General features: G+C 36.6%; 1 protein-coding gene across 5 annotated transcripts in view; it reads right to left on the bottom strand.

Annotated features, from left to right (window-relative positions):
• Positions 1–713: 713 nt before the first annotated feature.
• RASEF (RAS and EF-hand domain containing) overlaps positions 714–15,678 on the bottom strand; it is a 43,383-nt gene continuing 28,418 nt past the window's right edge. For 3 of the 5 annotated variants that reach the window (XM_080574294.1, XM_080574295.1, XM_080574297.1), the window contains 7 exons: positions 15,326–15,463; positions 15,082–15,229; positions 14,061–14,142; positions 12,633–12,747; positions 11,617–11,736; positions 7,739–7,815; positions 714–5,066 (listed from right to left, as the gene is read on the bottom strand). In XM_080574294.1, the coding sequence (XP_080430420.1) occupies positions 4,958–5,066; positions 7,739–7,815; positions 11,617–11,736; positions 12,633–12,747; positions 14,061–14,142; positions 15,082–15,229; positions 15,326–15,463 (789 nt within the window). In that variant the 3' untranslated portion in view covers positions 714–4,957. The other 2 variants (XR_013943740.1, XM_080574296.1) reach the window with 2 other exon arrangements.

The following is a 15,678-nucleotide window of genomic DNA, read 5'->3' as shown; positions in this document are numbered from 1 at the left end:
TGGGACTCACAGTGATGGACATCTCTCAACAGAGATACAAACTGATGACTACTTATTGAGGCTAAGTATCCACCACTTAGCATCACTCTTACATGCTCTTGGCTGCAGAAATTGGTGAATCTTAACCACAGAAAGCTGACAAGTCACAGATGCTATGTCAGATTGCAGCCCATAAGCAGTGGCAAAAAGAAAATACAATTCAGAAACGTAGCTATTGAAACATATTTTATTGTACAGTAATTTTCAATATAGGGAAAGTGTAGTTCTTTTTAAACACATACATGTACAAAATTACAGTGGATGCAGTGATCACTCATTTGGAGGAGGAACAAACTTCATGAACACCACAGTTCTAATCGTAAACAGTATAAATTAAAGTTTCAGAAGTTTTCACAATTTAGAGCTTTATAAAAATTTGATACATGCCATTGGCACTGAGTTTCTTCCTCATACTAGTATGAAAATACATTGCTATTTTAAATACTTTATATTTAGTGGGAAACTTCCACAGCTTGGGTTTATTGGTTAGTCAGTCACCTAATGACTAATTTCACATAAACTCAATTATCTATAGCTATAACTCAATGGGCAGAAATTATAGGAAAAAGACTTCATTTTACAAACTATGTAATACATTTGAACCTACATTTCACACATCTGAGACAAATTCTGTTTAACCATAAGGAGGGTTTTCTTACAAAACAAGGTATGTGAAAAAAAAAAAAAAGAAAAAAAAAACACAACACCAGTAATGATGAATAATGATGTTACCAGTCCTGCAGATATCCATAAGTAAGCATTAGGATTACTATCACTTATAGTAATGCAGTGGGAGAGAAATACTAAAACCTCTAATGCTGTAAAACGTTTCTCCAGTCCATAAGTAGCCTGTACAGGGTCAGAGGGATAGCATTACATGCTATATCAAACCTGGCACAGGCAGTGGGAAAAGGCATTTGAACTGCAGATGAGTTACTGGATCTATTTTTCTAATTACTTATTATAGTCAGAAACATCTTGGAAGTAAGTTTCTTCCTAAGATAATAAAGTGCTTTGATGATATGAATAAATATCTCCCTTCTGTTTATGAATCAGGGATCTTTCACTGAAATTTGTTTCCCTATAAAGTCACCTAGCATCGTTGAACAGCAGGAGGTTGTGTAAAAGAGAAAACGTTCATACAAATGAACAGATTGCCTGCACTGGCACAGAAGCTGTTAGCTTAACTGGGGATCTGCATGCGTACACATCTACACGACGCTCCTTGAAGCAGTGGCCTGTAGATATTTTCCTTTAAATACACTTTAACAGGCATATAGATGTAAAACTGTAATTTATTTTTCCTAAAATAATAGAGGATTCTGTACTCTGTACAAAAAAATAGCTACATTGAAAAACATGTAATCCATGTTAGGCCACAACTGTACTTCTAAGAACAATTAACCAAATCTGCAACACATCTTATTAAGCCACTAATGTATGCTGAACAGGCACAAAGTGGTTAGAAGAATAGTCATTTATCAGAACGTTTTCAGGGTGTCTAACAAAAATTATTGCCTCAGATACGTGCACTATGCCACAATTAGGGTCAAAAACAATACAGGACAAAATAATACTTCCATGTCAACTGAATAAAAATAATATATTTACAGATCATGAGGAAAAACATGAAAAGTCTTTCCTTTTTGAATAAATATATGTATTAAGGGAACACATCCACTAACTAAAAAAATAGCTTTGTATGATTTAATGAATAGCTCTTACATACTAAACAAAACCATAAAAACATTTAAAGTACAATAGTGCAACCATGTCAGAGCATAAAGCCGATGTTTTTCACTTTACAATTCAGGTAGAAGGCAAGGTAACTTTTCAAAGCAAAACAATGGAAAGCCTCAAATATTCATTATTTCCATTTATAAATACATGGTTTTGTTTCCATATTTAAATATTTTTTCCAATTTCTTTTGCTTTAACACAAATTCTACCTGGTGTTATGTGAATATTCAGACTTGATGGAGCTGATCATAATAGGATTTCCAAAACCAGTTCCAACAGAGCTATAGTTATATCCCCATTCAATAGTGCTTTTTCTAGTAATTCATACCTTGATCATAAAACTAGTTCAAGGTAAAACTTTGTTAAGTTTCCAACCCTGAATCTTATTTAAAAAAAAACAAAAACACTGTTGCTTTACTTGACACACATAAAAATTACATAGCTTAAAAAAAGTGATTTGGTTTGCATAGTTTGGCCAAATATCACAGGAGAGATTTTGCTCATTAAAATAAATGAAAAAAGGTACCCAAAATGCCCGTGGCCCAATCTGGCAAAGAAAAAGAAAAAATAGGTCCCTGAATTCATGTCCTTCAGTGAGGCTCTCTACAGGAACACATATGCACATAGCACTCCGTATGAAAAGCACCTCAGATGTGAAATGAATTACTGCACATGCACACATGTGCTAACTAAGGCTAACTTAGGATCTGGAAGTCACTTTTGAAAGGGGTACTCCACATTGTTACCATATTTGTGAATAGAAGGTAGAGGGTAATCTAATAGACTACTGCTACTGAAATTAAATGATTTAATCAGCTATTGAAAGGAGAGTTACAAAGGCCACAGCCAAACTGTTCTTGGTAGCAGCAGATGGTAAAATCCACAGCTAACCTAATCTACAACTGGCAATAGTCCATCTTTGCTTAAGTGCTTGGGAGGTTGGGAAAAAACATATCCTGAAATCCTTCTTGCAAACAAATTTATGTAATTTTCTGTACCCAAGCAAAATGTTTTTCTGATGTGGGCTTGTCAAGAAGGTTTACACAAATGTATTTCACCTTATTTATAGCAGGCCAAGACCACAGACTTGGTCAAACACTGTGATTCACCCAATGGACCATAGAACACCAAGCTCCAGTCTCAGTTCTGTGAGTTAAATGAAGTTAGTAACACTGAAGAAGCAGTATTTTGGAATGCAAGTAACAAGCTTATAATCACGACCTTTTCTTCTTGAGAAAATGCAAACTCCTACACGTTGCGAGCATAAGCTCACTTGAGAAATCATTCATCTCCACCTCTCCTCTCTACTGCAGGAAGAACTATATGCAAGTACAACCCATATTGACTCTCCTTCCACCTTATTCCTTTGGAGAGAAGTTTTAGACACAAAGATCACGAAAGATGCCCTCATCAGTTAGCTCAGCTAGGCATGGTTTTCTACTCAGAGAAACTCCAAATAGCTTCCCCTCAATATTTCAAAGAGGACACTAAACATGTCTTTTTTTTAGGGCTGAAGTACAATAAAGTGAAATAAAAATGTCTTATTTCTTCCGGCACTAGATTTCTTTGTCACGTTAAGAACAAGCTTTCACATAACTACCTATTAGCTGCTCTGCATCAAGAGGCTCAAAAGGATACTTTAAAACACTGTTCCCCCTCCTTTAAAACAGTATTTTTTTTAACAATGATGAACCTTCCTATTTCTAAGAACTCCAGATTTTATACTACTGATAACATAGCTCAGGCTGTACAGTGTTCAAATATAGCACTGATAAAACACAGTAGCAGCTGTTGGTCATATGGGTTTCCATTAAGTCCATAAAACTTTACTCAAGGTTGATTTATTGAGGCAGGTTTCAGCCTGGAGATACTTTCTATACATAAACAGAAAACACTGAAACAGTTCACTTGCTCTTAAGGGGTCCTTACCTAGTCCCATCAAAATTAGTGAAAGCTGAGGATTGTACCGTGATTGTTGACAACAGAAATACCTTCAATTTCTACTACACTATATGACTGTTGGGAACTATTATAAGCAAAAACAACTCAGCTTTTAAAGATCCTGACACCTCTAACTATCACCTACTGGTATCTCAGAATTTTCTTAAATTCAGGCTACAGTATTCTCATTAAGATAAGTGGTTGCTGTTCATTCCAGAGACTTTCAGTGAATAGCTCATACAGATGCTTGTGCATGTGCAGCAATTTTTCCACCTGCATGTGCAGCAATTTTTCCACCTGCATGTCTAAAACTTCAAAAATGTCTGAAGAATATCCATTTAAAACAGACTCCTCTGTGCTATTACAAACCCTCAATTAATGTATAAATGGGAAGCATTTGAAAAACAAGCAAAAATTACAATCTCTATCTCTCTCTAACACTATTAATGATCTAGTCTAAACAAAGAGGCAGGTACTGGATCATTAATTAATCTCAGTAACCCTACATATCACAAGTATTATAGATCTATCTGGGATGTGGAACTGTAATGGCCCACGCAAATGTTAATTTCACTTTTAAGCTGTGTAGGATCAGAAATAAAGTCTGCTTCTCAGTTCTGAATCGTACCTTAAGTCCCCAAATTAAATAAATTTTATCTTGCCAACTTTTGTAAAATTAAACCAGTATCCCATACACCCACCTCTGTCTTCTCCCAAGAGACCATTCTACTTCATGCCCTGAACTTGTAACTAGGCAACATTTTAATGGCTTGGGGTTTTCTTGGGAAATGTTTCATGAAGGTGTAACTTAAGGCCTTCAAAAAACTAGGTACATGGGCACGAGAAAAAAAGATGCAATTTTTTTCTTTTGCTATGAGTAATATTATATTATCTTATCATATTCTGTATGTAAGAAATATTGAGCCCATAAAGAAACAAGCAGGTAAAGAAGATAAAATATATTACAATATTTCATGCACTGACTGCTGCAGTATTGATTCTGAGCTCACTTCATTGAATTACAATACTTAAGAAAGGTGAAATCAGAGCCTACAGGACAAAGCAAGTGTATAAATATGAATTAGTAGAAAGCAGAGGCTGGACTTTTTCCATGATGTACAACTTCTAAATACACAAATGTATAAATCCATAGTAAAAAGAATATATAATTGAAATCCTTCATTTTTTTTTTTTTTTTAAACAGGTATATGAGTTCTTTAAGTCAAGAGTCTGTCACTTAAACATTGCAACAGTTTTTTGTGAGTGCTGATTTTTTGACAGGCATCCCAGCCAAGCTGGTTATTGACCTCGTATCATCTTGATTATCACTTCGTTTTCTCACTTCACTGTGAAGGAAAAAAAAAAACACAACACAATAAAAATACAGCCAGTGAATATATTTCTACACACATTCATGTTCACTATTTTGTTTCTGCAGGCATATCTTACACAGTTCACCATGACTTATTTATCTCCCATTAAAACACTAATACAATTGTTACTGCACAGAATCAACATGTCCCTTAAGTTTCCATTTGGGGGGATTGAATCAATATTTCTACACAAATCACTGCTAATGTCAGAAATACAACTTCTGATATGTAAGAACACCCAAGCATTCTTTTTTTCCCCTGTCCTTTTATTTTGCTCATTTTTCTTTCATTTTTTTGCTTCAGTACATTATGATAGAAACAGAGTATGTTCACAGCTGAAAGTATAACACTAAATAACTGCAATTTTATGTATGTATTTATCCTCAGAGGAAAAACACGTTTTGTTGGATGTTTTGTTATAAACAAAAACTTAAAAATTGTGTACGTAAGAATGATTATTGATCCTGTATTCTTACACAGCCACTGTCATAGGGCATCCTAGAAAAGTCAAAAGCAAGTTCTAGAATTTCTTGCTATCATATGTATGTATTACACATATACATATATAATTTAAATCCTCCTTATACCAGTAGAATAAATTCATGAAGTCCACTCAGAACACTGTATTATTCAATAAAACAAACAGTGGCAGAAAGGAACCCTGCAAAGAAGTAACAAATTAGCCTGTATGATATCTGCTCTAATGAAATGTTCATTTAGAAATTTAAATTTCAAAATGAAATGCTTTTCTCAAAGAATAAGGATTACAAACTGGAGAAATTGAAGCCAACCGTTCCAGACCAAGTCTCTGGGTAGTATCTGAAGCATATAAGATTCAATGAACCTACTGAAGAAATCTAGAAATCTTTTTTTTTTTTTTTGAGATTCTGAAAAGAAGGGCTCCAACTGCCAAAACATCTTTATCCTTGAAACAGTTAAACAAATTTATCATGGTTAAACATTAGAGATCATTTTCCAACTGTGATTAATGTTATGGAACTATGCTATGTATGTTCTCTGATTTATAATTCACTGCTGCATTCATGGCCAGGTTCCTGGAAATGACTCATTTAACAAATCAGCTGTTAACAATAACAGACAAATAAATGCCTGTGTTCTTGCTGCAACTGTGATGGAATTATTTTCCTGGAAATACAAGTGCTCTTGAAAGTCCAGTGTGAAGCAATGATGCTCTCCAGGAAGCCAGTATTTTGTATTTAAGCCCTGTTAATTAATAGTGTTCTAACACTGAATTAAAAAAAAAAAAAAGACAAAAAGTTTGATTATTCCATTGAACTGCTGGAAAAATCAGATTAATTTGGTCTGTAATTCTGACCTTGAGTTCCCCGTATTAAACTGAAAAATCCGTGCCTGAGGATTTCTTGTATATTACCAGCCCTTCAAAATAATATTGTAACACAGGCCAGCTTGGAAAGGTAGCAAAAGTGTAACATTTGGCTCACACTTTATCACAGAAATAGCACATTGCTAAATAGATATAAAGCAGAGTTTCTGTCTTTTAAATATTTAGAGACATCAAGGAAAATATGTGGGATTAGACTGGTCAGTAATAAAGCTGAATATATATTAACATACATGGAAGAATTAAGTGTTAATTATATGCATAATTATATGCAAGTTGAATTAATTTATGCACATGAAAGAATTAAGAAAGTAAATCCACATACCACTAAAAATATGATTCATTCACCAACCAGGTTTTAAAATTGTGGGGTCCATAACTAAGCTCTAATTTAAATATTAATAATTAAGACAGCCATGTAACCTTTGCAAGCAAAATTGTTACTTGATTAAACTGAGAATAAAACCCACCTTACATTATTGATAGATTTAACGTGGTATTCCTTTTATAATATCATTTGTTGAATTTGACATTGGCACAATTTTAAGTATGTACACGTGTGTACATACGTACATACTTTGTATGCACATTAATATATAAAATATATTCAAATATGCATATTCAAATATTCAGCCCAGAAAGCCAGCCATGGCTGCAACAAAAGAAGCATGGCCAGCAGAGTGAGGGAGGTGATTGTCCCCCTCTACTCTGCTCTTGTGAGACCCCACCTGGAGCACTGCATTCAGCTCTGGGGCCCCCAGCACAAGAAGGACATGAACCTCTTAGAACAAGTCCAAAGGAGGGCCACAAAGAAGATCAAGGGGCTGGAGCACTTCTATGAAGACAGGCTGAGGTAGTTGTGGTCGTTCAGCCTGGAGAAGAAAAGACTCTGGGGACATCTCATTGCAGCCTTTCAGTACCTGAAGGGGGCCTACAGGAAAGCGGGAGAGGGACTCTTTGTCAGGGAATGGAGCGATAGGACAAGGGGTAATGGCTTTAAACTAAAAGAGAGTAGATTTAGATTAGAGATTCATAAGAAATTCATTACTCAGAGCGTGGTGAGGCACTGGCACAGGCTGCCCAGAGAAGCTGTAGATGTCCCATCCCTGGAGGTGTTCAAGGCCAGGTTGGATGGGGCTTTGGGCAGCCTGGTCTGGTGGGAGGTGTCCCTGCCCATGGCAGGGGGTTGGAACTGGGCGATCTATAAGGTCCCTGTCAACTCAAACCATTCTATGTTTCTATGATTATATGTTTATTTGAAATTAGAAACACATCTACTTACCGAGCAAGATGAAGAACTGCTTCTACAATATTAGATCCATCTTTAGCACTTGTTTCACAGAACAGTGCATTATAAGTCTGTGAGTGAAAAATAAAATGTTAAGCCAACTCAACCGAAATGGTTCTCATCTGTATATGTATACTCAATTAAAAATAATTTCCTCAGTAACCCAACGAATTGGGACACGTATATTTAAATGAACAGGATTTCACTTCAGTACTGGAAAAAAAACAATTGCCTTTTAATTGTAATTTTTTATATTTGGTATATAACGAATTAATAAACTGAGTTAAAAATACATTGTAAGCTCAATGTCTGAACTGCATCTTCTTGTCCAAAAAACTGCAAAATAGGAAGACTTGCTAGGACAGGTTACTGAATCAGCCTGTTAGCTACTAAACTATATAACCTACAGCATCTGGTATTTTAGTTTAACCTACAGTTTAACCAGAAATATCATTCCATACGTAACAGACATGCTACCCGCCCATGTACAAATCAATCAACTGCACAATCACGCAGCAGCCGAAGACACTACAGATTCTACATTTTTTTTCTGCAAAACATGGGATATGTGCATCCTTTATCCAACATATAAAAATATGCATAAAACTTGTCCATGCTATTTATCTCAGTGTTCCATCTTTCTATTTGTAGACATGGTAGGAATGCAAAACAATCCCTCAAAAGTGAAAATATTCAATTTGAAAGTTGAACAAACACAATAAAAAAGGTTTTTAGTATGTTAACAGCAAAAGGAGAACAGGAGACAACATTAGTTTGTTACCTGATGAGATGGTAACCTAACAATTGGGATATATATAAAGCATAAAAATTTAGTGCCTTCTTCATCTGTCTTCAACACCAGTGATGGGTCCTGGGATCCCTGGAGCCCTGAGCTGTAGGACCATGGCTGTGGGAACAACAAACTCCCAACCAATCTCAACTTGTGCATGTTTGCTACTCCCACTGGATGCATATAAGTTTATCACAGAATGGCCGAGTTTGGAAGGGACCTCTGAAGATCATTTCATCCAAGTGGGGCCCTATGGGATTCATCTTAGGATACTCAAAGAGCTCATTTATGTCATCACAAGACCTCTCTCAGTCATTTTTCAGCTGTCTTGGGAATCCAGAGAGGTACTAGTCACCTGAAAGCTGGCAAATGTCCCAGTTTTCAAGAAGTGCAAGGAAAGATCCTGGTAATTACAGGCCTAATTGTCAGTCTCACTTCAGTGCATGGTAAAATTATGGAGAAGACTATTCTGCAAGTTAGTGACAAACACTTGAAAGACATTGCAGTCATTGGTCATAGTCAACACAGGTTCACAAGGGGAAAATCCTGTTAAATGAACTTTCCTTTTATGACAAGGTTACCCACCTAACTGATCAAGGAAGCCAGTATATGTAAACTTTTTGGATTTCAGCAAAGCTTTTCATACTGATTCTCAGTCTACCACTAACAGTTGGATAAAATGTCCAGCATATGCCTAGATAAATACATAATGCATTGGCTGATGAGTTGGGCTCAAAGGATTATAGTAAGTGGGTTTACATCAGGCTGGAGGCCAGTAACTAGGGGGGTTCCCCAGGGCTCCCTTTTGTGGTGAGTTCTCTTCAATGTGTTTATAAATGATCTGGACATGGGATTCAAATGCATATTAAGTAAATTCACAGATGACACTAAATTAGGAGGAACTGTTGACTCCCTCAAGGGCAGAGAGGCCTTGCAGAAAGATCTCTAACATCTTTATCAATTATCTGGACAAGGAGATCGAGATCACCCTCAGTAAGTTTGCAGACGACACCACATTGGGCAGGAGTGTTGATCTGTTTGAGGATAGAAAGGCTCTACAGAGGGTTCTGTATAGGCTGGATCGATGGGACGAGGCCAACAGCAAAAGCTTCAACAAGACTAAGTGCCAGATCCTGAACTTGGGACACAACAACTTCATGCAACACTACAGGCTGTGGGAAGAGTGGCTGAAAAGATGTCCATCGAAAAGTGACCTTGGGGTATTGGTCAATTATCAGCTGAATATGAGCCAACAGTGTGCTCAGGTGGCCAAGAAGACCAACAGCATCCTGGTTTGTATCAAAAATAGCGTGGCAAGCAGGACTAGGGAAGTGATTGTGCCCCTGTATTCGGCTCTAGTGAGGCCACAGCTCAAGAACTGCGTTCTTTTTTGGGCCCTTGTACAAGAAGGACATCGAGGTGCTGGAGCACATCCAAAGAAGGGCAATGAAGCTGGTGAAATGTACAGAGAACAAGTCATATGAGAAGCAACTGAGGGAACTGGGGTTATTTAGTATAGAGAAAAGTGGCTCAGTGGAAAGCTTATCACTCTCTACAACTACCTCAAAGGAGGCTGTAGCGGGGTGGTGGTCGATCTTTTCTCTTAAGCAACAAGCAATAGGACAAGAGGAAATGGCTTTAAGTTGCACCAAGGGTGGTTTAGGTTGGATATTACAAAAAATTTCTTCACAGAAAGGGGTGTGAAGCATTAGAACAGGCTGCCCAGGGAAGTAGTTAAGTCACCATCCCTAGAGATATTTAAAAGACTTGTAGATGTGGTGCTTAGGGACATGGATTAGGAACTTGGCAGTGCTAGGTTAACAATTGCACTTGATGACCTTAGAGAACTTTTCCAACCTAAATGATTCTATGATGCTATCTTGATAGACTAGAGTGTTGGGAAATCACTAAATGTATTAAATCTAATAAAGGCAATGCCAGATTCTGCACCTGATATAGAATCATACAATCACAGATATGGGGCAATCCTGGATATTTATACAGACTGGGGGTAAAGCAGCCCCACAGAAAGAGATACGGGGGTTCTGGTCGACATCAAGTTGAATATGTGTCAACAGTGTACCCTGACAGCCAAAAGGGCCGACCATATCCTGGGGTGCCTCAAGCATAGCCTTGCCAGCCAGTCAAGGGAAGGGACTGTCCCACTCTACTCTGCACCTCAAATACTGTGTGCAGTTTTGGGCACTACAATATAAGAAGGACATAAAACTATCAGACAGTATCCAAGCAAGGGCTACAAAGATGGTGAAGGGTATAGAGGGGAAGATGTATGAGGAGCAGCTGAAGTCCCTTGGTTTGTTAAGCCTAGAGTGGAGGCTGAGGAGTGGCCTCATGGCGGCCTGCAGCTTCTTCAAAAGGAGGACTGGAGGGCAGGCACTGATCTTTTCTCTCTGACAACCAGTGACAGGACCCAAGGGAATGGCATGAAACTGCACCAAGGGAGGTTCAGGTTGGACATCAGGAAAAGGTTCTTCACCAAGAGGATGGTTGGGCACTGGAACAGGCTCCCCAGGGAAGTAGTCATGGCACTGAGCCTGACGTAGTTCAAGAAGCATTTGGACAACACTCTCAGACATGTGGTCTGATTTTTGGGTGGTCCTGTGTGCAGCCAGGAGTTGAACTCAATGATCCTTGTGGGCTCCTTACAACTCAGGATATTCTACAATTCTAAGCCAGGCTAAGACTCTCACCCGCTCACTAGTGTGCTTCATTTCATTGACAAAATTGCATTGGCAACTTCTCTCTGGAAGCAGAAAAGCTCAGTATCCTAGTATCCCCTAGTATCCTAGTATCCATCCTAGTATCCTAGTATCCACTCACTTCTGACCATAAAGACTGAGAAGAATATCCCAGCCTATAATTGAGTTCATCTCGGTGCAAATTTAGGACAGCAAACACCATCAAAATAGGACAGCTTTCATTAAAATTATCCATGAATCCTAATAACTAGATTTGAATAAATGACCAGAAACTTACTTTTGTCTACAAGCTTTTCACAGAGTTTTTGGATTATTAAGTTATTAAAACCATTTTATACTTAAAAGGTAGACATAGATCTTACCATAGCCAGCTTTTCTCCATAGTTTATAGGCACACATTTTTGCCCTTGTTCTGTAACTGCTTGACGGAGATCTGCTTTGTTTCCTACCATCATAATTGGGATATTCTCATGAGTTGCATCCTGTAAAAAGGATTTTACTTCTTTATTGCTAGAACACTGAGAATACAAACAGGTAACTAGCATCATCGTGTCATACTCACTTCCTTCCCCACAAAAATTCTTGTGCACTTTCACAAAAAATGACAAATTATCTAAGTCATGCTGAGAACTTTTCATGACATAATCCATACTTGAAGCAGTCAGTTTAATATCAGCCCGCAAAGATCTGCATCTATAAGCCCTGTTACACAGCAAGGAGTTTCATGTGTTAAATTATAGTAATGGAAACAGTTATTATATCTAAAAGCTTTATGACAAAAATGCTACGGGAAGAGTGATCAACTGTTATACAATGATAAAAAACATAATTTGCTTTAAGAAGAGGAATTAAATATTTTGCTGACACTTTCCCTCCAATTAACCAAGTCTCTTACAACAGCAAAATCTTTTTCATCAAATTCAAATTTGTATTAAAATAAACAAGAAGTACTAACAGAAAGAAATACTAAAAATTTCACTTGGACTATAGCTGATTTAGAGTATTTAATATACTGTTTTAAGATGCAGAGGCTCCATGGAATACTTCAGACACAACTGGGATTCTGATATGGTCTCTCATGTTCATTTCAAAAGGAAGTGAATGGAAACAGTGTGATTACATGATACTCTTTCATTTTAAAGATGTATCAGTTTTAACACTGATTATGTCAGAATACGCTTTAATACCCTTAGAACTTCAGTTTCCCTTGAACTTCTACAAGAGATTGAAGTTTGGCTAATTCCATCCTTACTGAAGTTTCATAAATCAAGCAAGTCAATCTAAACGGACTCTGGAATTCTAAAGTAAAAAAATAAGCTTTCCAATGGGAATAAATGCAATAAAACACAGTCTGTAAGTTGCATATTAAGGTCCTTACCTCAATCATATCCACCCACTCTCTCACATTAAGAAAGCTTTTTTCACATGTTACATCATATAACAGTAAGACACCATCTGCTCTTCTGAAGTATGATTTAGCAATACTTCGGAATCTTTTAGAAAAAAAAAAGACTTGTCACATTTTCAAAAAAAAAATTAAGATTTAACAACATTACATATTACATTTATTATTACTTTACATATTACATATTACATTATTATTTAACAGCATTACAGTATTACACTACTGAGTAAGATTCTCTCCACATCATAAAATGTGTTTTCTCAAGCTTTTTTCATAACTAGTTCTGGAAAGCTGCTTACGCAGCTCTCCATAAAAATCCATAGGATTCTATCCTAATCTTATAAAGAACCTTTTGTATGAAAACCATGTATAGTGTATCTATTACAAATATCTACTTCTCACTGTATTTTTTAATAGCTGGCAAGGGTTTTTTGCTTACGTATAAGTTCATAACTTGAATGGGTTACTCTGATATGTTTAAAAAATATGAAACCAATAAACTTATACCAGGAATGAATCCATCAGTTATCTTTAGTCATGTACAGACATCATAACACAGTCTACTTAACAGCCATGCTGCAATCAGGTATTTATACATATATTAAAATATTCTTCACAAACTTATTATGTGGGAGGAGAATGACTTGGCCTCTGACTACCTATGTCACATAAACACTCTTTTAGGCAAAAGTAAACACATACAGCTCAATACACATCTTTGCCAGTGAACAGATAAAACTGACTTCTAAGGCGTTAGATTAAACCCATAATGAGCTACAAGGTGCCAATGAAGTAATGACTCTGCAAGAAAGTATGTCATAGGATTCTGTCAAATTCTACACAGCAATTTGAAGTACATTGCTTGCACACTCAGCAGTCTGTACAATTCTGCCATATGTTGTTTGAAATCTTTGGAGAGAAGAAAGATTTTTCATATACTAACTACAATGCAAATCAGGGCCAGAAATTTCAAGAAAAGTGTAAGTAAAGAATATCTCAAGGATAAACTTGTTCAGAAATACAGATCTGTAAGGACAAAGAAGGCAAAAGAGTAAAAATGGAAGAAAAAATGTACATCTATTCCATCTTTTTGTATTGCAAGAGAGGGACATATGGATGTAATTAATTAATGCTGTGTTGAACCTCAGCTAGCTCTCTCTGCAGAGAGAAAAGACTACCTTGGGCATCACCAAAGCTAACAAATAAACACTCCACCTGTCTCAGTCTCAGCAGTGCAACAGCACATCTGTCTACAGACATCTACATATGGTGGTCATAATGACTTATTTACTATCGATCCGTGTAATATTTATTGGATTTTTTTTTACCTAGATGAAAAAGGTAATACGTAATTTAGGAAAAAAAAAATTGAAATGACCGAAGTTGCATGTAATCACTGACCTCTCCTGCCCAGCCGTGTCCCACAGCTGTAGCACTGTAGGTTCTCCATCAACAATTAGTCTTTTCATTTGAAAATCCACCCCTGAAAAGAATAATACATGTAGTCTAATGAAAAACATCAAAAACCTTTAAGAAACATAAAAAATTGAATGTTAACTGCCATATTATGTAGCACATATTTCAAACTACATCTCTTGTAATAGATTATCTGATTTCAATAATTCACCCTGAGCTGCAAAAATCCCATGAATATGGCAATGCATACTTCATTTGTACTTAGAAAAACATTTGAAGGCATATTTTTCCCACACATTTTCCCAGGTGCACTGATACAAATCTGGCATTATGATCAACAAACAGGAAGATCCCTCTGCACTCCATTTTGCAAAATACTTTTATAGATTAATTTTTTTTATAATACAGACTTTATTTCAAATCCCCCAAAAAAGAAAAAAAAATTTACACAAAAATTCTAAGACAAAGCCAATGAAACAAATAGATAACTATGGTTTGATTGGAAGGCAAACACTGAGTCTTTGGAAACAGTAAGACACGTTTCTTAGCTGACATCTATATTAATACACACAACACGACAGTCAGAAATCTCTCCAGCTTCAATGACACTTTGAGAAATGGAGATAAAGAATAGTACTAAAGAAATAAAAGGTGAGTATGAAAGACTAAGGAAAGACAAAAGAGCTGAGGAAACCAGACAGCCATGAAAAATGTGAAAAAGACGTTCTAATGTGTTCTAAGTTCATTACTCTGAAACTGCATTTTTTGGTACTTTCTGTTGTTCAGGAACACGCTTTGTGCTTTACAAAGAGGAAGTAGATCAGAGCACTGCCCTATTATCCACTCAAAATAACAGTTATGCACTTCTAAACTTTAGTGCTTGATTAGATCTTACAGCCTAAGAAAGTGCAAGTGGGTATTGAGCAAACCCTAGCAATCTTTTCACCCACTACCTTTGCATAACAGCAGTGATATTCACGTTAGAATTTTAAGTGAACAACTGTACCTAGGGTTGCACTGGTATTGCCTCTAAATTCATTCTTGCAAAGTCTCATAAGGAAACTGGATTTTCCCACTGCTGCATCTCCAGCAAGAACAATCTTGTAAGCCTTCTCTGAACTTGGGTATTTTGGAGTACATTCTGTTGCACCTGACTGAAAATACAAAGAATCCACTTGATTCACATACACAAATATTTAAAATACAGTTCTCTATATCAATCACTTTTTTCCCCGTAAAGAACTGGTTACCTGAGGAGTCAGAGCAGATATGTATTTCCTTGTTGAAGCAACTGAGCTGCTTCGACTTACTGGTCTTGAGGGCTTCCAATCTAATATTGTACTTCCATTATCAGGACTGTATGCTTCTTCATCCCTGATCTCTGGAACCTGAAAGTATAAGCCAATGTGTCACTTTCAGTGCAGAAAGTATGCTCTTTTTTGGAATGACACTGCTAAGACTGATTGAAATCTTTTTGTTTGTTTGTTTGTTTTAAATAAAGGATCAAACAAAACTCTGTAATTCTAGTTGAAATTCTGTTCTTATTCTGATCCTATATCTGAGAGTTTAAGCAGCTGTCTTAAGTCATATACGCTCCTAGGAG

Source organism: Anser brachyrhynchus (assembly GCF_964034855.1).
Source record: "Anser brachyrhynchus genome assembly, chromosome: Z".
NCBI classification, from domain to species: Eukaryota; Metazoa; Chordata; class Aves; order Anseriformes; family Anatidae; genus Anser; species Anser brachyrhynchus.
This window is presented reverse-complemented; position numbering and strand designations above follow the sequence as displayed.